At 38.3% G+C, this 26,904-nt stretch overlaps 1 protein-coding gene and 1 non-coding gene across 2 annotated transcripts; one reads left to right on the plus strand and one right to left on the minus strand.

Annotated features, from left to right (window-relative positions):
* Positions 1-9,483: 9,483 nt before the first annotated feature.
* TRNAV-AAC (transfer RNA valine (anticodon AAC)) lies at positions 9,484-9,557 on the minus strand. The gene has a single exon. It is a non-coding gene; the product is annotated as a tRNA-Val (tRNA).
* A 3,238-nt stretch (positions 9,558-12,795) lies between these two features.
* Positions 12,796-15,139, plus strand: LOC116247446 (indole-3-pyruvate monooxygenase YUCCA1-like). The gene is made up of 4 exons (XM_031619627.1): positions 12,796-13,518; positions 13,817-14,065; positions 14,486-14,608; positions 14,939-15,139. The coding sequence occupies exons 1-4, from the start codon at positions 12,796-12,798 to the stop codon at positions 15,137-15,139; spliced, it is 1,296 nt and encodes a 431-aa protein (XP_031475487.1).
* The last annotated feature ends 11,765 nt before the right edge of the window (positions 15,140-26,904 follow it).

Below are 26,904 nucleotides of genomic sequence, written 5' to 3' on the forward strand. Positions count from 1 at the left end.
GTCTCTCCCTCATAAATGAACTTGAGGGAGCTAGGGTTTTAATGTGAAGTGGGGCCATGCAGGTTCATAAGCTCATAAAGACTGATGAACGAATCCATTGATGGGTTTGATGATGGATAAGCATTTTGCATGCTGGGTGGTTTCCTAAAAAAAGGTGTAAACAAATGATTGTGGTTTACCAAAGTTACCTGACTGCCCACCAAGGCCCCCCTTCACTGCATATCCATCCATGGGGAAGAGCAAACGAGTGTACTTTTATCAGATGCAACTGGCTTTGTCTCTTTTTCTTTAATTTTTACCCAAGAGTTCATGCACTGTTGGTTAAGGGCAATGGAGGCTCTAAGCATCCAAAATCCATGGCGCAAGTTCCTTTTGTTGGTTTCTGCATTATCTTTTGTCATTTGGATCACATGGAAAAGGCTAGAAGAGAAGAAGTTGTATTATTCCATGGATTCGCATTCTTTTGGAAATACCCACTTGTTCCTTAGCCAAATATGGGACATGCTGCACCCAAATGGGGACAGTCTCATCAGCTGCTAGGAGCTGAAGAGACCTGTTTTCTGATCTTGTGCTGTTACAAAAATGCCCCAAATGCTTGTAAGACTTTAATATGTTGTAATCTAATGAACCCAATTTATTATTGAGCAAGTGGTTGGCTGATCTCTCTTACTGGATCATACTAAGCAAATACATGCTCTGAATGGTGATCTCTTCTTCTGACTTGAAAAAGTCTCAACTTCAGCCGGTGGGTGGAGTTACCGTTGACAGGAGTATACATTTTTGAGTTGGCCTGGATATCTGTGCGCCGGGAATTTCAGCCAGAGACCACTCATATTGCCGGAGGCATGTCGGAAGAAGGGCACCGAAGATGCTAGAGATTGACTTGAGGTCTAGAAACTACCCTACTTTACTCCAAACTTACCTAACCTCGAAAAGTATAATAGGAAAAATATCAAAAAAATAACAGTTGAATACAAAAATTTAAAACTCGAGCATAGTTTTGATAGTTTGCCGATACTTCGTCCTTCGTCCCTTTTTTCTGTGAAATTTTTTCGTTGCAGATTTCGGTCCGCGTTGCCGTTTCATCACCGTGCTGCTTGCTAAATGGATTGGATGAACACGAGTGGCCGAATTTGTGAAGCAGAAACGAGTGTGCGCTTTCTTTTGTCAACTTATGAGCGAACAGGAGCCCGCTTTCACTCCATGCTCTCGCTAATGGGTCGGATTTATTAGAATAAGTAAAGCATTAAGAGTAAGACCGAGATTGAACTTACAAAAATCTATTAGAGACAGAAAAATGAAACTCCAAGGAATCGTTCTTGAATTTCTTTCCCTTTTTATTGTTTATCGGTGATCGACAGATGATTAATTCCTTGATTGAGTGTATTACTTTTCATCACAATCATTTTGTTCCTCGTTAATGGCAAAAAAGAAAAAAAAAATCTAAACCAAGAAAATAATAATGTAATTAGATAAAGCTCTATCAACCTCGCCACAAACTCTTGTTGCCGCTTCTTTGCATCACTAACATTAAATAAATATAAAGATAATTAAATTAAGAACACATCAGGCATAACATTAGCAGGTCATAAGTTCAGTTTTCCGTGGAAAAGGGCACCTTGTGAACATCAATGAGCTTGGAAAATACAAGAAAAAAAAAGAAACTTGTATAAGGTTCACAAAAACAAATAGTGAAGTACCAACAACAATTCCGGTCGCCTGATAAGGGTTTGGATTAAACAACTCTAAATCGAAGAATGTGAAGAACTCAATGTTCGAGGTTCGCCTCCATTGCACATGAAGAACTTGCCTAATATTAACAAAAAAAAAAAACTAAAAGTTAAGTAACTGGATGTAAAAGTTTTTTTTTTTTTCATTAGCAAGTGATTGTTTTTTTTGTTTAAAAAAAAAAGCAGCGGCCATACAATCGAAGGACAGTATAGTAATTTGTCCGGAAAGCTTCATCGTCCTTTGCCTACTCACCCCCCAGTAAAACGAATGTTGGGGAAAAAAGGAGTTCACTGGTTGCAAGAGAAAAGTAGAAAAAAAAAAAAAATCACACCCACTGCTTGGTAAGCGCAATTGTGGAAAATAAAATAAAATAATCCGGTGTTGGTCCCACTTCCCTCGGGTAAAGCCTAGATACACCTGCCACATCGTCATGGGCAGCCTTTCTTTTACATATCTCTGCTTTCAATATAATAAAAATAAACAAAAATCAATTATATAAATATAAATATAAATATGTTGCATTAGGGAAAGTGGAAGCACCCGTGTGAATTAAAGAATCATTGATTTTAGGATCGTTATTTTGCTAATTCAGGTTGTCATGGCAGTCATAAATGAATCCCCAAAGGAGGCGTTCCAAAAGTGGGAGTTGGCTATGGATTCGCCATCCCTTTGGTCCAAAATATGTACGTTAGAGTTTGAATCGAGTGGGGGTGGTGGGCAAAGTCGCTCGTGTGGGCGACTTGTCCTTGTCACTAAAGAAACACTCGGACTGCGCCCTTGTCCTCTTGCACGAGTTCAAACCCTTTATTATTTTTTTTTTGACCAGAGCACAAAGTTGGCTTCTTTTTCTCTTTTGGCTCTTGTGACAGAGCGACGTGGGTTTGCGGGTCCCTCGCCTGGACGGACCCATGTGGGTTCTCTTTGCTCGCGCCTCTTTTGGGGTGAGCTCGGTCGGTTGGACCCACTTAGCTTTCCTATAGAACTATAGATCGAGTTTTATGATACACGATAACGATGTGCATTAGAATAAATTGGAAGGGTGACATATGGAGTCTGTGAATTTCTTGTCTTGTTTTTTGAATAGGGATCTTTAGATTATGCTGCTGGAGTCTTGTCCACTTGAAGGCCTTAAGTTTCTAACTCATGGTTTTTTGTAAACGTGGGTCATATGGAATCGGAATTTTTTATCAACTACGAGCTTGGTAATGTCGTCCAGTAACGTTGAAGAAGAATTTTAATATACAAGCAACTTTTTGGGTGGGAAACTTGGTTGCTTTGGTTTAGCCGGCGGCCGGCTGCTTTCCGGACAGTGTGAGCCTTGGAATTTTATTCTGCTTTTTTGGTAAAAGCATGTTAATTTTTTTTTTTTTTTTTGGTTCGGGTGTGGATAATTGAAGGTTTACCAATGCGCTGCTGGTGAGAGTTCTCCTCAGGCCAAATCTGGTTCAGCGATCAGGGTTGCCGTCCCAGGAGTTTACAAATGCCTTTTAATAGGTTGTTTTTTTAAGATGCTAAGTGAAATAATCAAGGTGAAGAATGTACGGTAAATTTATTTAGGCTCACACGCAAGTCAGAACCTTAAAAGCATAAGGATATGACTATGAGAATTTTAAGGTGAATGCAGTTTTCACTAATTAAACACTAAAAAAAGGTTAACAAATATTTTGATTCAATTGTTTGTAGAGGTTTTTTTTTTTCCAAGAAAGTTTAACATCCAGAGGCACATTTGATTGTTGTTTTGTGGTCTCTCTCTCTCTCGTACAAATCTGGTAGTTTTTTTTGTATCCCTAGCTATTATAATCTCTATTCCTGAATTACCATGTAAGTATTATTAGTTTCTTACGTGAGACTTAGAATTTGTTCAACAAGAAACTACAAATATCTGGGTGGCATGCGTTTGTGGTTTGCAAATCAAGGACTGCTTCTTTGGGCTTTGAGCTGATCGTTATCTATACCTGACCTCAGAATATTCTTTCATGCTGCAATTTTTTTTTTCAAACGAAAAAGAAAACCGTTTGACGAATCCGGAAATTTGTCATATTCACTGCCAAAAAAAAAAAAAGGAATTTCCTTATGATGCTTTTTTGTTGTACCTAAGGTCCAAGGATGTAGAACACGTTGTTTTTTTGTCAAACACCAAATCAGACAATAGAATCATGGAGGCACTGTCGTTTATCTGAAAAAAAGGCAGAATCCGAGGCCAAGTTATTGGCCTGGTTAGCAGGATTAAGAGTTTCAAGTTAAAGAACGTGAAGAGTTCAATATCAAGGGTTCGTTTTCCCACACAATTCCATGGTATCCTGATCTCGAACTTTTCTATACTAAGAGGGAACAAGAAGAACAGATCTACCATGGCGTCATACCAGACAAGACCTTAAGCAGTGGACTGTGGATCTCAACAACATACGCGAACCCACTTGAGGAAATCTCTCTCTCTCTCTCTCTCTCACACACACATAACCACACAGACATTGTGGGGTGCCCATGCTTATACGTACATTTTGTGCACGCTTCCATAGCAGTGAATATTAAATAGGACCCAAGTCACCCCTACTTGGGTTGTCGAAACTTGGTTTATTTTGCTGAACGCAAAATTCCAATTCAGTTACTATGAACATAAACAAAACTCGAAATGATCAACTACAAAAAGCGTTGAAGAAAGGAGTTGAGGTCTTAAATGCGATTGCAGTGTCTGTCCGATGAATAGCTACACACAGAGGTGCTCTCTCCAACTTCTCCAAAGAAAAAAAGAAGGTTGCATTTAAGTTGACCTTAGAAATATATATGAAACTCAAAAATAATATGTACATGGTTTAATGATTTAGATTTGGCCAAGCAGGTTTGCCTGCAACGCTATTTTCTTTCCAGTACTCTGTTATTGCTACGGTATTGGTGTTGAATCTCCATGAACATTCACCATGGCGACTTTCTCTTGCAACTCCACTGCCATGCATTGGGAAACGCTAGTGCTTCTGCTAGCCAAGATGGGATTTTTATGATAAAAAATAACACGACAACAGACTGATTCTCAAACTTATCAGCAGCTGAGCCACTAACCGTATAAAATTGTTCGAGGAATAATTTTCGTGACGAGGGAGTTTGTCACAATCAGTTCTATCTAGGTGCCAATCTCTGACAAGATTGCAAGTTACAGACTTGAACAGGTTTTTCATTTCCAGACATGCATCCCCAGCAAATTCACATGAACACCAACTTATTTTTCTTCTTCTTTCTCTTTATCTCTTGTCTCTTTCAAGCCTACACAAGCTTGTACTTGAAAACTTTAGAATTTATTCAACGCAATAATGAATTGCTATCATTACATGATATAAAAAGCAAGGAGGCAATAATGAGTTGCTAGCACACTCTTTGCATCCCAAAATGCATCAGGGCACGGAAGAGTTCACTATCCTGTATATGTTACAATGAAAAGAGGGAACCGGAAAGAGAGAAAAGAGAGAAAAGAAAAGAAGAGGTCCTTTTGGTGATAATTTTTTTTTATAACGGCAGCTTTAACACCTTGGTTTCCCATAAAGCAAGGCTGTCTTTGCCTTATGTTCCTCTTTTATCATTGGAAATCCACATCTTTCGAGTGGGTGCAATCCTACTTTTATCAAGCAAAGGGTCCCACCACAAATAGCTGTTGCTTTTTCATTCACTTTTTACCTATCATAGAGCTAGCAAAACCTGACAACCAATACATCCCCATGTGGAGCTGAACCTCCAACTTCATTTTTTTACTGAAACCAAGCATTCCTTGGTAGATTGGTCAATCGCTCTTCTTCCCCAAGACAAAGAGTGATAGTGGGAAGACTATTCTGTTGTCATGAACAATGGTGTCCTTGATAAAATCTGCAGAATGTGTTTCAGGAATCTTCAGGTAGAAACTGTAGTACAATCACTAGCACACTGTGTTTGAGACTCCGGAGAGTTCCAAACTGTCATTACATTCGAATTTTGGTTTTAAACAAATACAGACACCCTGCACATAAATTGAAAGTAGATTTCTGTTTTCTGCAGTAAATGCCAGGAAATGCGCCTGTTTGGTGTCATTCCTTGGTTAAACGGACTTCAGGTTGAAATTTTTGAAAGAACGAGTCAGCAGACAGACAGTTTGCTTAAGAAAAGGAGTGAAAATGGAGAATCCTGCTTACTCTGTTCTTCCACTTGTACCAGTTCTGCTCTGCTATGCAGCATTTCTTTTTTCTTCTTTTTCATTTCTTTTATTTGGTGGGGTTGGGGGAGAGGCAAGTTTGCAGGGAAAGGCCGAAGGAAGGTCAGAAGAGCCTGATTAGAGTACATGCATGTCATGATCACATTACTATGAATTGAACTATTATTTTTTGTCCCTGTAGAGCCCATTACCATTATTATCATCAGCTATATGGCTCTGCTTTATGTGTTGCATTTTGCACTTATTTCTCTGCTGAACTACTTCATTCCCCTTTGGAGTTCTCCATGTCACTTCATAATGCCATACTCCAAGATTTCTTGTGGCCTCCAAAACAAAGGGAAAAAGACAATTTGCCCAAAAGCAATTCAAGCCACTGAAAACCAGATTACCGGTAGTTTTATTAGGGCAGCATGACTCCGATGAAGTAACCTCCCAGTTTGTCTATACAGGAAAAGGAAGAGAAAACTTATTTCACACAGAGTCCACTGTGAAGCAGTTGGAGGTACTATGTTCACTGAGGAAGTTCTACCAATAAGCTACATGAACATGAACTATTTTAACTGATGATGAACTGTGTATAGTCGCAATCAATGCACATCAGCTAGAGAGAAAAAAAACAGTGGAAGAAAATGATATTCAAACTTCTGACTGTGAAGAGAGAGAACCCCTTTCCTGCTTTCTGCAGATGCCAAACATGTTTTTCGTGATAGACTAGCCACATTTTTCTTAGATGACTTGTTATTTTGTTTAATTCTCATAAATCGCAGCAATAGTAGGTCACTTACGCTCCAAAGCATACTTCACTGAAACAATTCGCTCAGCCTTTTGACCTTCGTACTATTCTTTCCATCAAATCCTGCACAGGTGATAGTCTGGGGAACACGAACCCCCACCCAACACAGGGTTCACGACCAACGGATGCACAACCGAGACCCCGACCAGGTGGACGTGGCCATGGTTCCTGCATGAGGATGGCAACCAACCAGAGAGAATTGTAATAAAACATAAATGGTCCCTGCATGACCAGGTGGACGTGGCCATGGTTCCTGCATGACCAGGTGGATATGTCATCCCTCCTTGCTGAAATTCTGATAAAACATAAATGGTCCCTCGAGAAAAAAAATTCTACTTCTGCCCTGCTTTTGCAAACTGTGAACTCATGAAGACACTTCCTTGGAGTTGATGCACTTCTTCTGACTTCTATAAAGACATCTCGATGAGAAAGACGTTTACGACTTCATGGCGCTAAGAGAGTAGTTGTGAAAGGTGTTGAACTGAAGATTCCCGATTAAGTCTCACCATTGCTACTCTGTAACCTGACTTATTCTACGGCATTATCCTTGTGAGGCTTGGTGGTGGACGAGGCTCTCCAGGATGTGTCCTCCATCATGAGAAAAGAAAAGAAAAGCAACTTCTTATGCTAACATCTAGGTTCAACGCGACAAACATCACCCATAGCCCCAGCATGCAGATGACTCTTACCAATTAACCAAGAGTAAAAGCAGAAGGCCAGACAATCAAAGCTGAAATTGTTGGCTCAATTTAATCTCTAACAAAAGCATGATTCGAATCTCCAAGCATTGCAGATATTCCAATTGACTCAATATCTTTCAAGAGTGTATTCCTCCTTGCACTCATATCGTCAAACGCTTACCAAGAATCGACATATGCTGCTCGTGTTTCCCACTAATATTGGCGACTTTAGTACCAGAATTGCAATTTAATCTGGTTTCCTTTCTGTAAGGGTACAGGTTCCTTCCACTCGACGAAGCTCTCCCTCAGAATTTCGTCGGATAACTCCTCGAACATGCCATGTCTCTGAATATAGTAAGTGGCCTTCGGGACAAGCCATACCCATTAGTCATGGAGTTCCAAACCACAATCAATACACAGACAAGCATTTCAACAAGCATCTGAAGCGCATCTGATGAGTGCCAGAACGTCGATCACGAACGAGCGGCGCCGGAACCAAAATTGATCAGGGCAAGAGAAAAAGGCTCTGTAAATGGATCTCATCCAGGATCATGATCCAACATGATTGAGCCTCTAATCCAAGGCCCACTAAGAAATAAAATTGCCTTCCAAATATTCGTTCTCTCTACCCTTCTCAAAATGCAAACTGTTATGGGTTATCGGAAAGATGATAATCTGAAATAGAACGTTGATTCGGATGTGATTTTGGAACAAATACCTGATCATGTGAATACAGTTTTGCAAGTAAAAAATTTATGTTTACGTCTTTTCACGAACCGCAACTAATTGACAATGACATATCCCAACTTTTTGGACATGAAACTGAATTGATTTAAAAAACTTGGTCGAATCTCCCTCACTGTAGCATATAATGAGAAACCGAATCACAAGTCAACCATCAAAAGCAGGGAAAAGAAAAAGATACGACCATGTGATTTGCCTTCATATATGACAATGAATCTCTTCCCTCCCTTCGTATTCTTAAGTCTCAGTTGACAGATGAACTTCTGCAGACACCAAAGAAGGCCTAATTTGTGCATCATTGACCGAGGACAGCAGAACGCCCTTATAAGTAATCAGAGAAGGCAGGACCCATGAGAATTCTCATTGTTGGGGATTCAAATCTGGTCTTAGATGCACCCGTATTTTACCATGTCCTTAGAAGATACACATCATTGGACGTTCTGAAAGTTTCCAGCTTTATGAGTCCTATAGCTATTCAGCAATACAAACTTCGATTGAAAGCTGAAAGCCTGAAACAAACAGTAAATCGTTGAAACAGAAGGAGACATTGCATTTATATGTTACAATGATAGATAGCCAACACAAGTACACAACTACTACCCATCAATTTTATTAGTACAAGGAAGGAAACTGAAACCAGAAACTCTTACGAACAGGATTCCTGCCGTCAGGTCGCCGGCGCTCAATTCCGAACGTTGTTTAAAGCAAACGGAATGCAAGTACAGATTTAGCAATAACCAAATAGTAAAATTCACAGCCACAAAACATGTCACAGTAAGCACCATAAGTACTGCGGGATGATGCAGTGAAACAGAGGATAGTTCCCATATGCTGCAAATTTTATGAGTGAGTCCATGGAAATGGAAGCAAGGAGTTTTGTGATGCCCTGCCCGGAACCAGTGACGCTTAGGAGCCGTTTAGCTATAGTAACAGTTTGTTTTGCAGGTTCTATGGATCTATCCCGGTCCTTGGGCAAATGTATGGAACAAGAAGAGAATTCTCATTGCCAAACTGCCCTTTAAGGGACGATCCCAACCGATGTTATATAATGGTTTTTAGCATCAAAACTAGTTTAAGAAAGACAGTTTTGATGCCAAAATCAACCGAATGCGTCTTAACTTCACAAATGAAGCCAATGACTTAATAATGTACTGTATAAGGACAGCCATAGGCCCACGATTTGGCAACCAAGTCAATGACTCAACAATGTCCCATATACGATCATTTTTATACCTTGCAAGTATACGTCACAAATATCAAATAAAACTTCTTCCGTTCGAATTAACTGAATAAAATTCGCTGTGTAAAGTAGATAATGACCACAGCAAAGGGCAAAAGGTTAAAGGACAAGTTTTAGTTGTTGGCGTCGCCCGGACTCGAACCGGAGACCTTCAGTGTGTTAGACTGACGTGATAACCAACTACACCACGACACCTTTGTGCAGGCCATTCCATTGTGTTTTTAGAATTTCATTTCAGGACTGATACCTCATTACACCACCGTTTCTCCCTATTTAGTTTGACAACGCGAAAACACGGTTAGAATGTGCCCTAAAAAATAAAATAGATTTATAAAACACTTCATATTTTTTATTATAAATTCATTAGTGTTTTATAAACCCGCGTTAACTAGGGTTGTTTGATCTAACATGGTGGGTGGTTAAGAAAAAAATAGAAGAAAAATGTGATAGACATTTTTATCATTTAATATTAATTCACATGCAAATTTTTTTTGTTTTTCTCTCAATTATTCATATGTTTCAATTAAACGGCGCTGGTTATATATATATATATATAGTTTTAAACTGATTTTGTTGGAGAAAATGGATGGCATAATGGCACAACTTAAAAGTGTGTAAGATAGGAAACAAGCTGTTGAATTTTATAATAAAGTGGGAGCAGCTTCACACAGCTCTTCAGTTGCAACTCAGCAATGACCTTTTATGACCAGACTCTTCTAATAATCTTTCTTCCTCTCTAACAAGATTACACCTTGGTCTAAAGAAGGCGTTGTTTATTGGAGAACCTAACGAACTTAGAATATTGTTCAAAACCATATAATTCTAAAACAAGTTATGAGAATTCAAAGAGTAAATTGGACATCATGAACCTACAAACTTAAAGCCGTCTATTAAAAGTTAATTTTATAAGAATCTCGTTTGCATATTGAATTTTCACTGTTGTGATCAACAAAGACAAACTCAAAAGTACACAGAAAAGAGTCACAAGTTGTTGCTCCCCTTTCTTTGAAAACATATAAAACATACTACGTGCATTTATTGGGAAGCATACCAAAATCCGCATCCAGATAGATCATTACAAGCGAAGACGGCATTGAGATTGGCTAATCTATGCCGCCAGTGGCTTTACATATATTATTTTTATATGTAGTTTCATGATCTTGAACCCTACTTAGTTGAGCACTATCTTAATTTTTAAATTCGATTCGTTATGCTAAGTTAATATAAACCAAGGCAAAAGAGGCAACTAACATAACCCCAGTTACTTGCATTTATCACACCTTTTTTAACTTTTCCGAAGGAAAGCAGATCACATCATGTATTCATGATCCTGCGGCAAGGACTCCAGTTAGTGAACATGCTCATGGTGAGAACCAGATGCATCAACTCTTCTTTTCAAGAGAATCTTGGAAAAATCTCATTGTACATTAGGAATGTCAATGGATCAGTTTTGAATCGGATATACTCTTAACTATATCTGCATTTTTAGATATTCACATATTTGGAGTCTAATATGAACAAAGAAAAGTCATTTGTGAATCTAAATCCAAAATCCGATTTCACAATATGAATTCAATCTGAATTTTATTGTTTTTACTCACATCCAAATCCAAATTTTGAACATAATCCAATTGATTTTCAGAATATAAGAGCATTGGATATAAAATATTTGTTTAATACTAAATCTAATTGAATCCAACTTCAAATCAGTTTGGATATTTATGTACACTTGAATCCCATTCGACTGGATGCCATTTCTTAAATCTAAATCCCATCTGGTTTCTTTATTGTTTATTAAATTTGTTATCCATATCTGATTTTTTGGTAATGGTTCAGTTAGATATTTGATCCAAATCGAATATATTGACACATACAATGTACATGGATTTTTTTTCCCTCCAGTAGACATTTTTGAAAAATTTCAGGGCATCTATTTACATGTACCAATAAATACAACAAAAAATAAAAAAAATGAAAGGAAAAAAGATTAGGTACTATTCTGTGGCGCTTTTCTCATGATAAAAATGTGACATTTGCAAATGATTGAACTTTTCTAAATATCCGTTTTCCAGTTGGTATCATATTGGAGAAGCAAAAACGCATTTTGATGAACGCATGCAAGCCTAATCGCATTCACCATTACAAGAAATATATGATTCATGGAGAAGCAAAAACGCAACTCCGCGTATGAGTCCATCAGCAAAATGAGTTGTTAATGAAGATATATATCTGGCTGAGGTACATGAAATTTGGCAAAAATGACGGGTTGTAAACGGCTCTTGTTTTATCAACAACAATAAAGTCAGGGATGGTCACAAAATTATTTTCTAGCAGTAGAATCTGCAGCCTTAATCATGAGAGCACTTGGGACAGATGCGTCTTAAGATGATTTTTTTTTTCTTAAGTATATGTGCACAATTGTTTATTTTGCTTTAGAGAAACCGTTTTTAATATAATAGTTTCATGCTTCATTAGGATTAATAGCAGATATTGTAAATAATAATAATAAAAAAACAACAACAACAAAAGAATTTTTGAAGTATCTGCAGAAAGGAACTGCGGTAAAGCAAGAAATTTAAGTTGAAATGAAAATTTTTTGGCTGAGAGTTGATGAAGGCACGTATATGTAAATTTGTATATGCTTGCAAATCAAATTTCTGTTTTCTGAAGTTCTCCAAATTCCTTGTCAAATGAGCCCACAAAATCGTTCTCTTTTTTTCGCCTGGCACAAAGATTTTCACGAGAAAGACGGATTGGCGGTACGCCTGAAGACGTCCTCCCCTCCTACTATTTTGGCACATCTCCTCACCACTCAGACCGGTTCAGAGGTTTGTGACCCGACCCGCACCTGACACAGACCCTGATCTCACTCTGACTCATCTGATATTGTTCAAAATTTTCTGATCACGACGTCGTTTCAGGAATAAGCTCAGACTTGCGTCATCACACCAGCAACTATGGTTGGTTGATCATCACTCGTGATCTTGTTTTTAAATGAATCTAAATTTTTTTGGATCCAGAGTGTTCAATATGGGATGTCCAAGGGCCGGGTGGTTCGGATTTCTGATGGATGGATCTGGACCGGAAGTAAAAAGCAGGTATGCATAGACGTGAATCCTTACCTACTTAAAAACCCATGCAGGTGTTGAGGTTCTTTATTTTTTCTTCAGCCCTCCATTGATCACCTCTTTACCCAATGCATTTTCCCCCCTCCATCGAAACAATGTGTGAGCGAGAGATCAGAGTCCTTTAAAGCGTGACTTAGAGACCAAAGAAAGGCACGGAGTGAAGATCTTAGAGAGAGGGAGAGAAAGATTAGATTCTCTCAGGGCAAGGAGCTCTGTTGTCTCAGAGAGCGAAACGAGAGGTTTGATTCTTAGAGGGAAGAAGCTGGGTAGTTCTATCCCACAAAGAAAGAGAGAGCAGAAGGATAATGGAGAACTGCAGTGAGAACGACCACCCATCAGAGCATATCCAGCAAAACCCACAAACGTTCTCAAAATTATATCCAACCTACCACAACCTTCATCATCGCCTCCTCCGCCGCCGCCTCCGAGTCTACGTAAAGGGCCCCATCATCGTCGGAGCCGGTCCCGCTGGCCTGGCCACAGCCGCCTGCCTCCGCCACCGCGGCCTCCCCTCCCTACTCCTCGAGAAGGAGGACAGCATCGCCTCTCTCTGGCGTCATCACACCTACGACCGCCTCAAGCTTCACCTCCCCAAGCGCTTCTGCCACCTCCCTTTCATGCCCTTCCCCTCCGATTTCCCCACCTACCCGTCCAGGGACCAGTTCCTCTGTTACCTGGACGCCTACGCCCGTCGCTTCAGCCTCCGACCCCGCTTCCGGCAGCGCGTTGAGTCCGCCTTCTTCGACGTCGCGGCCGGCCTCTGGCGGGTGGCGGTCATGGGAGGCCAACTGGAGTACCTGTGCAGGTGGCTGGTGGTTGCCACCGGTGAGAATGCCGAGCCCGCCGTGCCGGATTTAGCCGGGCTGGAGGCCTACGGGGGGAGGGTGGTGCACTCCAGCTGCTACCGGAATGGCGGCGGACTGCAGCAGAAGAACGTGCTGGTTGTTGGGTGCGGCAATTCCGGGATGGAGGTGTGCTTGGACCTGTGTGAGCACGGTGCCAAGCCTTACATGGTGGTCAGAAGCGGCGTAAGTCTTTTTCCTAGCAAATTTAATTACAATCTAAACAATTACTTTGATGCGTGCAGAGTTCTTATGCATTAACAATAAAAGCTGCATTCACCTAATGAGAATGACTCGTGATGATCAAACATGCATGTATAATAGTACAAGCATTCTAATATTAACGTCGACATTGTTGAGCATCACTGTAAACTTTATTTTTTCAATTAATGCGGTTCTTTTGAGTATCACGGCTATTGTCGGTTTAATCTTTATTTTAAATTACATCGACTGTGGATTGAAGTTCCTTCTTGGTGTCATGTAGGTTCATGTGTTACCAAGGGATATGTTTGGAATTTCGACATTTGGGGTGGCCACGGGACTGCTGCGATGGCTGCCATTGAGAGTAGTAGACCTGATCTTGGTGTTTTTAGCAGAGAGATTAGTGGGTGACACCCAAAAATTTGGTCTGAGAAGGCCACATATGGGTCCAATGGAACTGAAGAACAAAACTGGAAAGACTCCTGTATTAGATGCAGGGGCCATATCTATGATCAAGAATGGAAAGATCAAGGCCTCTCTCTCTCTCTCTCTCTCGCTGTGCATCTTTTCCAGTTCTTGTCTGCTCATATGAGACCTTTGGGAATCCCTTCCTTGGCAATCTGCCTGTTATTTTAGTTCTTTTACTTTGGGTAATTTTGAGTTGCGTTTGGTAGTTCCCTGCATTGGAATCCACTAGAAAGTGTCTTCTAGCTAGTGGTTTCATTCATGTTCATGTCTCGCCTTTTTCACTGGATTTCAACTGATGTTGGTACTTAAGGGGATTATTATAAAGTACTCGAATCATATAAGCCATCATATCATTGTAGGCTACACTTTAGTTGGTGATTTTGGAGGCTTCACATACATCATGCCCTATCACGTTCTAGATTTCCCTTTTCTAAAAACATGTGTTTGGTGATTTATGGATTTTGCTTTTGTTTGTCTGCTGCAGGTCGTGCCTGAAATTGACTCATTGACCTGCGATGGCGCTAAATTTGTTGATGGAAAAGAAGTCGAATTCCACTCTATTATTCTAGCAACTGGATATAAAACCAATTTCTCCTCTTGGCTAAAGGTCAGTGTCATATAATCGCCCCTCATCTCGATATTTTCAAGCACATAATTTGATTTCTTAATACGACTGAACATTTAGTAGCCGAAATCAATGTTTCAAATATCTTTTAGCAGTTAACCAAAACAAACCTATCGTTGTCAATGTCTACCAACATAAAATTCTTGATCTTACTCTTAAAGTTTGCAGCTGAATTTTATCCTTGGAGAGAGAGAGAGAGAGGTCGTTTTGCAAGTTTTTTCCATGTATTAAATTTTCACTATTGCCTACTATCTTTGCTGCCCATGAATTATCTTCAGTTTCATAACATTTTACTTTATGCATTTTGAACAGGACCCTGGTTCCCTCTCAGAGAATGGCAAGTTCAAGTCCCCATTTCCTCATAGTTGGAAAGGAGCGGATGGTTTATACTTCGTTGGTTTTGCTGGAAAAGGCCTGGTGGGTGCTGCAACGGATGCGGAGAGAACAGCAGCAGACATAAAAAGGCAATGGGGAAACTCTGAACGAGAACAACCATTTCTTGCTGTACAATGATAAACCTCATGAATGCATGAAACCACATGAGGGGATTGAATGTTAAGTTCGCAAGAAGCTTATGCATCGCTATCGCTTTGTGGCAAAAGGAGAAAACAACTTGGACACTTATATGGACTGTGGAATAGCTTTTCGATTGTTGGGATCACGGGCAATCTGTAGGTGGCAGGAAGAAGAGACTATGCGTTAATCGGCTAAGATCTTGATGCATAATAACTTTGCCGATAAGATGACGCTTATATAATAACTGGAAATATGAGTTAATTCGAAGCACTTAACATCCGAAGGTCTCGACTAACGAGAAGCTAACTTTAAATTCCTTGCTCAACAACAAGGAGTCTAACTAAGATCTCCATCTTCAGATCAAATGCAATGATTACAATATTGTAATTCTTGCACCTTTGGAATAAGAGTCTAAAGATCCTGTATCGCGTTAGATATCAAGCACCTAAAGTTGAATCTCACTAGATTGGATGCCTGACAAAACATAGGAGATCAGCCAAGCTTTTTGTGTTGTTTCGTCGTTGTTTTGTACGTCCCATTGGGTTTTTAATTTGGTCTAAATTTCAAAAGAAGATTCACAAGAACATTGTCACGTTCCACATGCAAGTACAAAACATACCACCCCAGTTTGGATTGTCCTAACAGTTTACAAAGTTTGTTTCTCTCTCTCTCTCTCTCTCTCTCTATATATATATATATATATATATATATATTAAAACAGTCAAGGAATTGCACGTAGTAGATACCACATACAATCTCCTGTCTCTCTCTCTTAATCCTTGTAAAGAACAAATTCTCACGACGTTACTTGTCAATCATTTCCTGGACAAGATAGGCTGACAGCTTTGAATATTTGAATAAGATGACAGAACTACCCGCTTAGAGTTGCTCTCTGGATGAGGTTTTATATCGAGATGGATCAAGGTATCTCTCTCCTTTTGAGAATATCGAACTTCAAGGATGTAATGATCCGACCCATAGTAGGCTCAAGCCCTTGGTTTGAGGGATTTGAATTCACCCTTTATTAGCTTTGGTTCCAGTTAAAAAAAAAAAAAAGGCTATGAAGCGTCACAACAAACCACTTTAACAACTCATTTTATAAATTCTTTGTACAAATGAATGCGTTTGAGTCGGCATATCTAATACCGTAAACACGAGATCTGCCCCACACTAGTGAACCATACCTAAATCCAGATCCAGTTAGCACTGAATCTATTGATATCAATATATTGTTGGGATAAATTGATAATAATTGAATATGGCTATGGCCATAATAGAATCCAAGGGGTCTGGTTCCCCTTCTGAGAAAAAAGTGTGAGTTTAATTGCTTTTTTTTTTTTTTTTTCGAGTTCCATTGTTTATGGCATTATAGTATTTTTCGCAACACCTTCTTTCTGGTTTCTGCATCACACACTCTTTTCGTATGTTTTTTCAAAAAATTTAACTAGTAAAGCTCGTAAACATAAGGATGTCAATTACTAATCCGATTTCAATTTAACTTAGTCACATTTGGTAAGAAATGTCCAGATTCGATTACTAATCATATTCAGACGCACCATGAAGTTTTGTAAATAAATCTGAAATTGAGTCTAATATCATTGTGAAATCCGCTACAATCACAACCTAACTACATATTAATGTCACTACGTGTTAGTCATTTTCACAAATGACATTTATAACGGATTTCAAATCCATATTCAAACAAGATTCAGATTAAGTCCAATCCACGTAAAATTCTAAATCTGGTTTCCACGTGAATCTACCAACCGGGCCTAAAGTCCTAGTTTTGACGAGTCCAAATGGCTCTCTGGGTCTTCCCTTGCAGTCTACTGTCCTTTTCCGACTTTTCGCACCTCTTCTGGCGGGTGAGTGAGAACCGTTCGGAACTACATCTGACCAATGACGTGCTGTCGTACTCCGCGGATAGCCAATCAAAAGAGACCCATGAGCGTCCTGTTGTTTGGTTGAATGACCGCCAAGCTATTTTCCTCTTCCAATATGACAGTTACATCCCCGGTGGATAATTTTGACCGGGTCCATTCTGCAAACTACATGGATACGGAGACCCATGAGACCCGCTATCCGAAATCAAACCCTACCACATTTGGATCGGGTCGAGCTCATGTCATGATCGGCCCGGATCTTCTGGGGTGACGTAAAGGGGAATGGTACGCATGTGAATAAGCTGTACTTTCCCGCCGCTGATTTGCGTATTACGGACGGATTTGGAATATGCAGGGTCTGAACGTAAAGCCACGCAAGCTTCTGCCCCTTCCGTCTCGGAGCTCTCTTGGTGCACGCGCGTTGACTCGTACCGTCTGGGAGATCTAAGATCTGCCGTCCATCAGACAAAGGACGCTTGCATTTATTGGCTGTGATTTACCCGTACCCTCGAGGGGCTGGTTTTGGGGAAGTGCATGCCGTTGGCCCGGTCCGTGTGCAGAATTGGATCCTGTTCGTTCTCGTATCCAATTCCAGGGAAGGTTGTAGATTCGAACCAGAAATGTGCTTAGAGATTTTTGGCAACGAGAATAATAACAAATTATGTTATAAATTTGCTAGGCAAATTCATGAAATAATATAATATAGTGCTTTAGGGATCTGTTTTAAATTTTTGAGGTAAATTCATGAAACAGTTTGATACTAGTCCCACTATCATTATGTTATAAATTTGCTTTACAGATTAAGGCAAATTCGTGAAATAATATATTATAGTGCTTTAGGAATATGCTTTAAATTTTTGAGGTAAATTCACGAAACAGGTCCCATTATCAAACTAAAGCCATAAAATGTTCACTTGAAATGAAAGTAAAGCCACTGAATAATAATTTTATAAAATTTCATTTAGGCTATATAAAAATTTCAAAAATTTATATTTGACCATTGTTAAAATAATAATTCGGCTTTTCTTATGAAAATTTTTTGGCTCTGCCCTTGATTGAGTGTATCGTATATAACACTACTAGAGAGAACTAAAATGTTATTACTCAATGGGTGACACTATCTTAATGTAAAATATTTGATGATTAATGATATTGACTATAAAAAGTGAACATAATCAAGCGACGATATCTTAATATAGAATAAGATCTATGATATATTAATTTCATTCTCTCTAATGTCCAGTTCGACAGTGGACGACAAATTCACATCACTTGTTGAATATGATATATGGTCTGTTTGTGATCCTGAGATGCAAAAGGCATGCAAAGCTTATTATTAGTGCTGAATTGTCTCATCGGCCAGTTGAGGTTCAGTCATCAACAGCTAACTATTAAAGTTTGTGTGCGTCTCACCAATCATTCAAAACAATTGTTAGAGTTGGCAGGGATCTAAGTTATCACGTCACTTTAGTATACAAAACAAACAAAACTTTTGCTTTGTCTCATTTCGTGGAACTGCGCATCAACTTTGGAAAACACTTGAAAACCAGCTAACTGCAATATTATATTTAAGTTCATTGTCTTGTTTCTTACCAAAAAGCAAGACTATGATTTAAGAAATGAACGGGATACCACTTCTAGATTTTCTCTTTTCTTTAATTATGAAGCGATCAAGCTATTGATTTTCGTGTCATGGTGGAGCTACATATGGGCCAAGTTGGACTGTGTTTGTGTCCTTCCCAGTGGCAGAGCCAAAAGAAAAATTGGAGGTCGGGGCACATAATTAATTGATTTTCATTTGGCCAAAATATTCCGATGGATATGATTTACATAGTTTATTTAACAAATGATGATCAATGGATGACATCACTTCAATATATATGTAGAAAGGAAGCTCAAAACTATAAAATCAGCTATGATTTTGTTGTTCGAAGAAAAAAAAAATCCAAATCATGATTTGTGACCACAAGTTACATATCGGATCCTTGTATAGTACTAGATCAAGTGACATGACTTGCATCTAATTAATATAGGTAGGAAAAGGCACATGAGATTTTGGGGAACACCGCTCACTAGTCTCTTTAGGACCGGACCCATTTGGCATTAGCAACAGCATGTTCAACATGCCTCTTGTTCTATAGATCTACTCTAATTTCTCTATAGATCTACTCTAATTTCTGAAACAGATTCATGAAACACTCACATATTGTTCCTAATACTAGAAATACTCCTTAATTTCTTAATCGAACCAAGCTTTAACTTTGGCAAATCTGAGACAGATTAATTTACATTTCCTAACTGGGAACAACCGACTTTGTCCATGCCAATTACTTCAATGAGTGCATTGATGGAGATCCATTAATGGGAAACGGATTCAGTTGAATCTGAACTAAGCACAGTTGCAGTACCGCTATCAAATGATAAAGAAACTTCAATCCAAAGTATATATAATAAAGGGGAACATGTCAACGTGTTACTAATTATACAAACAAACCAACTGCATGCGTGGAGTTTCTCTATACCTGCAAAACCAAATATTAGGATACCAGAATTATTGCGTCTGAAGGTCCATCTCTCAACTTCACCCTTCACAATGTAAACCTTATGATTTTTTTAAGCTGAAAATATCAGAAGAGATACATTAGAGTGCGTCTCCTTTTGGCATAAACTAGTAAGGTTGTTGCCTAACTCTCAACTTTCCTATTGGAACAAACAAAAAAGAGAAAAGAAGAAGACCTGTAAAAACTTTTGAATATGAATGATCATCCCGATTTTACGTCGGATTCCAGCGTGGGCAGCTAATGCGCATCATTTATTCATTGATATCTGGGTATCATTAGCTCTTCAATTTTACGGCGCAGAGGACGTGCTTGTTCACGTTTGTCTCATTAGGCCATTGAAGTTAATAAAATTTTCAGATCAAACCAATCATGTCAAAGAAATGTGTTATTATTTAATTAAAAATTAGGTAAGATAAAAATTGAACTATAAAGTAGTCAAAGCAAGCATAAGTTGGGCACTCAATGGAACTGCACATCAACTGAGGAAACTACTTGGAAACCACCTAACTGCAATATATATATATATATATAGTAACTTAATGAGCATGTTTCCTGCTGAAACTCAAGACTATGATATGAGAAATGAAGGAGATGACTAGAATTATTTTCGCTTTTCTTCGGCCATATAAGCGAAGCGGCTGATTTTTATATCACCATGAAGATATCTTTGCTTTCAATTCCAGAATCCTCAATGTAAAATATATGGCGGCAGTGGTGCTGCTGCGTATGACCGGCGAAAGTGGTTGAGAGAAGCGTAACCTAAGTTGGAAGGGATTTGTTTGGAGCTTCCACTGAGCCCTCCCTCGCTACTGATTCCTTGCAGTGAAAAGGCAAGAGAAAGGACAAGCAATCAAGCTATCATTTCAATGGCCAACTAAGTTGCTTTAAGGTTCTTTAAACTTTTTCCTGCAAATTCTCTGTGCTAGCTAGCCGCAGTTCAGATTCTAGCTGCGCCCCACTACTTCATGGGTTGCAGGTGCCACCTTGGGGTCATAAGTTTTCATGAACTTCAAAAATCCAAAGCAGGTGATGAACATAAAAGCAGGTGATGAAGATAACTTCGGGATTTATGAAATCATATGCTTATATCCAAACAGAAACCGTGCTAGGCTGAGGTCTAAAAACAACAGTAACCTATGTTGAACGATCGATCTACTTATTCCAATTGAATGGTGCATGCGTCAAATTAACTAAACTGCTTTTCCTTTAACCTGATTCCTATCAACGAAGATGAAAAAGAGAAAATATTGCTGTAATGAGCTCTGATAGTTTAATCTAAACAGAAGGTAAAGTTACATATACTATACTGAACAACAGACCCTATTCGAATCCGATATACTCTTAACCTTGTCCACTTGTTTCGATTATTCATATATACATATTTGAATTAAGATTTAAACATGAATTAATAAAAGTCAAGTCAAACCCTAATTAGAATCTGAATCCGACTCAAATCCAATTTTTATATCAAAATTTCAAATTTTGAACCATATCCGAGCTTAGAGCATTGGATATAAGATATTTGTTTAAAGCTAAATATGATCTGAATTTGTATCGATTTGATATATATATATATATATATATATTTCCAAATCCGATTCAATTTTTTAATTCGATACTATTTTTTTTCATATCTGATTTTTTCGGAGGCAGTGGGCTTCCGACTTGCTTTCTTAAGTGTGCGATGCAGTGCATCAATTCTTTTATGTCTGTACATATAATTTTTTTTCCTAATAAAAGGTTGGAGACTATCTTTCAGCATACTTCTTTGTAGCTACCGACTAGAAAAGGAGATCTGAAATTGTGAAGAAAATAGACGTTACAAAACACAAATGCAGTTCGTGAAAGTACTTTTGTTAAGAAATTATATGTCTATCTTTTGGTATGGTTTAAATTGCTGTTTTTCTAAGTATATTTTTACATTTTCCATTAATCATGAAGCTGTCTGTTTGTAAATTCTTTTCTAAATCGGCCAGCTATATGTAATTTCTCAAATTCAGTTGACTGATTATTCCTGAACTACTCTTCATCCTTTTACTTTAATCTGTCATACTAATTGAATCTGCTTCCGTCACTAAGAGCTACTGCTCGAAGTGGATTAATCAGTAATATGAAAGAAAATCTGCATATATCTTTTTAGATACACACAAGCATGTGGCAATTGATTCTCTTTTAGATCTGATAATGGTTGAACGATCAACCACGATCAAATTTATCTTGTCAACTACAATGGTCGTGACGAAGTTTCTCCCTTCTTGGAAAGGCTAGATCTAGTTTTCATGTCCTCCACAATCCACAAGCTAAGGGAACATGTGAAACAAACACAAGAGTCAAACAATCTATGAAGAAATTAACTAGTAATTGAAGGTTTTTGTAGTTCACCATTTAAACAGTAGCAATGTCGAGGAAACAACTAAAAGCCAAGGGAACATCTGAAACTGTCACCACTCGAATTGATATCATGAGTTCACCCAAGTCCCGAAGCAACCCATAACCTTAGAGGCATATGAGAATGGTTTCGGCTTTGGTTTTTCCTGTACTAAACATTAAACAAAATGTAGACTACACAAATTAAAGAGTAATATAGAAAGGACTTCAACAAATTAATCCCAAGATTATTTTTTTTTTTTCGAACACAAATATTAAGATATTGCGAAACTTATTAAACTGTGATACCGTTGAATCCACTTCCCGTCAACCGCCATGACCTAGTAAAAGAATAAACTCAGTTGAAAAGGACTGCAATCTTTCCGTCCTTGGAATTCAAGAACACCGAGTCAAAGTCTCTCTCTCTCTCTTTTGAGGCTTTTGATAGCACATCATGTATCAAACTTTGCCTTTTATTTCCCTTAAACTTGATAGGGACTTATTGTCGATGGCCGCCTTTGACCTTCCTTCTTATTTCATGTCTTTAATGGTTCTTTCCCCGAATTGTTCTTATTTCATGCATGTGATGGCGTAGACGGTACACCTCCACCCTGTCTTCCAACCGAAAACCTCTTTTGGAGTCAATCCATCCATGTGCATCGCCTCGTGCTTTGAATTTTGAGAACGTCTTTGTGATCTTAGATTTGGAATTCTCCGTGTTCTCGCTCTCGACTTCCAAACAGGGTCCGCGTGGTCGGTCAAGTACCTCCATCGCAAGTTAACTAGTTGCCTCTAAGGGGTGACCAAGTCAGACGCCTGGGTCAGACCAGTCTACTTGGCTGAACCAGGTCAGTCTATCCACAAGGAGAAGCAGTAATTAAGGATGCACAACCTAGGGCTTGACCCACTGACCGCCTGAGTTTGAACAACCTTGACTCAGCTAGCCATGTCAATGGAGACGTAAAATGTATTGGGTAAAATCTGGATCTGATTATTCACAGGATTCGGATCTGCTATGTAGTTTGATAAGTAGATGTGAACCCGGGTTTGGTGTCTCACTAGGAACGAATAAAGATACAACCGACTACATATATATATATATATCAGACCATGGTACTTACAACTAAATTCAGTATCTTAATCCGAGTTTAAATTCAAATCCAAATATGTATTGTCCTATTGTGTTTGAATTTCTTAAATTTCGAACCCGACCCAAATCCAAACTGTTTTCCATCCCTACTCGTACTCGCCCCAGATGTCACTTGGGTATGCTTAAGATTTTCTTCAAAAAGAAAAAGATATTTCAGCCAATTGCAGTTGAAATTAATCACGATAAAACTCCAACATTTTCCCATTGCTCTCAAATGCTCGGAAATACCGAACATATTTTCCCACATTAGAATCCAAAAAACTATTATTAATGTATATATATATATATATATTTTGGTAAGGTACTACAAATGGGGTCTAGCAAAATTAGGTTCCAAAACACCTTTTCTTTTAAAGAAAATAAATTTTATTTGAATATTAAAAAGGACACATACATGAAGGCAGAGGCGCCTTATTCCAAGTCCTCACTGGCACCAAATTTACTATGTGAGGCAGGGACAGATGGCATAAGAAGGCAAGGTTGCATGCGCCACATACAGCACCCGAACACGGCCCACGTACAGCACCCGAACACGCACAAGCCAGCCTCAAAGATTTTGTGATCCACAAAAATGTGGAGAACAATAGGATTACGAAGCAGTCTATATGTTTCCCTATCAACACAGAATATGCTGTCATGTGAAATATAGAAATATAATTTTTTTCCTCGGGTTTTGGTTTTTCTTTTTTGAGTTTATAAGCTTATTATTATAATAACAGGATGGATTGATCTCCAACTTAGCAACACAGTTTTTGAACTATGAGTTTACTTAATCCTTCATTAAACATGATTTAACTTGTACCTCTTCTCTCACTAGCGCGCTTTCCATGTTATGGAACTAACAAGGGAAAGCATGTTCCCGCCTTCAATCGGAGGGACATTGTGATTATTTTCAATCCATAACATATGGTCTTTTGTTAGGGGCCATAACATATAAACTGCTATCCCTTGAAAAGGAAGACTCATATGTCATTTGCCCACTGGGGACGTCCGTGGTTAGGTGTGGTTTCCATGGGACATACGCCCCGCAGGGCTCACCCTCTAAATGTTAATTTACTATTGAAATTTCTGTAAACTTGTGTCCAGTTATATGAAATAGCCCCACGAAACTGCTAAACCCGATTCGGGCTCGATAAACACATCCTTTCTTTTCTGTTGCGGAAGCGCCGGGATTCGGCATGCTCGCCTGAAAGTTAATGAAATGATCAATAAACACACCGGAGTAAGGAGACATGATAGACCCACGTTAACGTTACCATGTAAATATGAAAGTTAATGAAATGATCAATAAACCCACCGGAGTAACGAGACATGATAGACCCAATTTAACGTTACCATGTAAATATTGTACTATGGTAATATCATCCCCGTCATCAAAGTCATAAGAAAAGTATAGAAATCTTCCAACTATTGTTGACATGCATTCTCCACACAATCCAAGCATCACGCAAACATTGTTCGATTAATGTCCTTAAAAAATTTAATATGGTTTATTCCTTATTATTGACTTACCATATGCGAGTAAATTTTACCATATGCGAGTAAATTTAATATGGTTTATTCCTTATTATTGACTTACCATATGCGAGTAAATTTTACCATATGCGAGTAAATTTAATATGGTTTATTCCTTATTATTGACTTACCATATGCGAGTAAATTTTACCATATGCGAGTAAATTGACTTACCATATGCGAGTAAATTTTAGCGCATGGAAGATACAAACCATGAACCAACAAACTTCTTCAAAATGTGGCTCTACATTTTCTAAGTTTAAATATATTTATGAAACATTTTACATGTAAATATGTAAACATTCGAGGTTTATAATATTTAAATAAAAAAATTATACAACTGCATGAACAATTAGTTAACGAGTCAAAATTTATTAATGCTGATTACAGGACGCATTACAAAACAAGAGTTGGCTAATTCTGAACCTATCCAATTTATCAGCGGTTGCACGAAGCACTTCAGCTTTCTAATTATTAGATTCACTTATACCATTTTTTTGTCATTTATTTTCTAAGCAGCTGCCCTTTATTGCTCTTTTTTATCAAGTAAATAACTAATTTTTCTTTTTTCATTGAAAAGACTAATTATTCAAGGATTATCAGAATGAGTTTGAAGGAACATAATATAGCTGGTCAGGCAAATGGACGTGTAAAAGATACGTCATTTGTTGTTTGAATTTTATGCATGCTATTTTTTAAGATTGTAAAAGGGTAGAATTGTCACACTCAAGTTAAAGAGTGTACTATAACTCACCTAGGTTTTAGGGCAACTTAGAACCCTAATAAAGGAAGGAGGGATGGAAGGGCTTTTGGGTTTTTTTAAGATGGTGGGGTTTTTAACCTTCTAAAGGAATACCAGAATGTCAATGGATTAATATTACTTATGAAGATAATCTTTTTATAAAGTAAATAGCTATTTTTTTATTGAAAAGACTAATTATTCAACGATAATCAGAATGCATTTCAAGGAACATAGTATAGCTGGTCAGGAAGACAAACATGTAGAAGACACGTCGTTTGTTTGAATTCTATGAGTGTTATTTTCTTGGATTGTAAAAAGATAAGAATGTGACACCCGAGTTGAATGGTATATCATATTCCACCTAAGTTCTGGCGCAACTTTGAACCCTGAAGGAAGAAAGGGCCTTTGGATATTTTTTAAGATAGTGGGGTTCTTAGCCTCCTCCTCACTGAGAACGCCAATGGATTAATATTACTTGTAAAGAAAAGCTTTCATATAAATTTATATAACAGCGTGGTTAGATGTTAGATGTGCTAAATTCAAGTGTTTATTTGTATGAACAATTCATAAGAGCGAGTGGCAAAGAAAGTTTGAAACACTATTAATTCGAGAAGCTTTCGGTTCAACGAACGAATTGAATGCCTACGTTAAAATATTGAACAACGAAGCTGATGATCATGTTCCGCTTTCACTATCAATGCAGGAGAAACACACAGGAAGAACTCAAAGGCGCTTTCAAACTACTTGACCAGAACCATGATGGCCATATATATGCAGAGGAGGTGACTCTTTCTTATCCTTTGAAAACTCTCTATTCGAAATCTCTCGCTTAGTTCATTAGGAATACAATGAACTCCGATCAAATTCTTTAATCTTGGCAGTTGAGGAACGTGATCATAAATCTTGGAGAGGAAGCGACAAATGAGGAAGCAAGGCAGATGATCAATGCGGCTGACACTGATGGGGATGGCCTTTTAAGTTATTTGGAGTTTGTTAAGTTAATGAAGGCAGATTAAGATTCCCCACATCGGAAAGCACTTCACTTGGGGAACTCAGATTGTTCACTTTATGTTGAGAAGAATGATCCTTCCCATTCACATTACAGCTTCTCTGGGTCTGATGGCATGTAAACAGACTAGTTGGTAGGAAACATAGCGTGATAAGCTTCCATGCTTTGGTACTTTCTGGCTTCCCTTATGATCTCTAGGTGAATGAAAGTGCTTGTTGCTGTTCACATAAAATGTTTCCCATCTTTTTACCACAACTTAGGCAAATGAATTTGTTTATTATGCAAATAATTGTGCCCATTTCGCGGCGAAACATGAATTCTTAAACAGAATGCTTATCTTATCGTAGAGTCCAAATTAATCATGTTATAAACATCGACGCAAAATGTCTCTTTAGAGGCATCCAGTAAAATCCAAACATGAACATCAAAATATGTTTTCTTACAACTGGTTTTTTGTGCTAAAATCAAGCTTTTAATTAACGTGGAGTAGCAATGACAAATTGAGTTGATGCAACTTTTATCCGTTTGTAAAAGA

This window comes from Nymphaea colorata, chromosome 2 (genome assembly GCF_008831285.2).
Source record: "Nymphaea colorata isolate Beijing-Zhang1983 chromosome 2, ASM883128v2, whole genome shotgun sequence".
NCBI classification, from domain to species: domain Eukaryota; kingdom Viridiplantae; phylum Streptophyta; class Magnoliopsida; order Nymphaeales; family Nymphaeaceae; genus Nymphaea; species Nymphaea colorata.

Excerpts from the sequence above, each read along its gene's own strand:
- LOC116247446 (XM_031619627.1), top strand. The coding sequence starts at position 12,796 with ATGGAGAACTGCAGTGAGAACGACCACCCATCAGAGCATATCCAGCAA. Across the intron at positions 13,519-13,816 it reads ACATGGTGGTCAGAAGCGGC|GTTCATGTGTTACCAAGGGA; the intron begins GTAAGTCTTTTT and ends GGTGTCATGTAG. Across the intron at positions 14,066-14,485 it reads TCAAGAATGGAAAGATCAAG|GTCGTGCCTGAAATTGACTC; the intron begins GCCTCTCTCTCT and ends TGTCTGCTGCAG.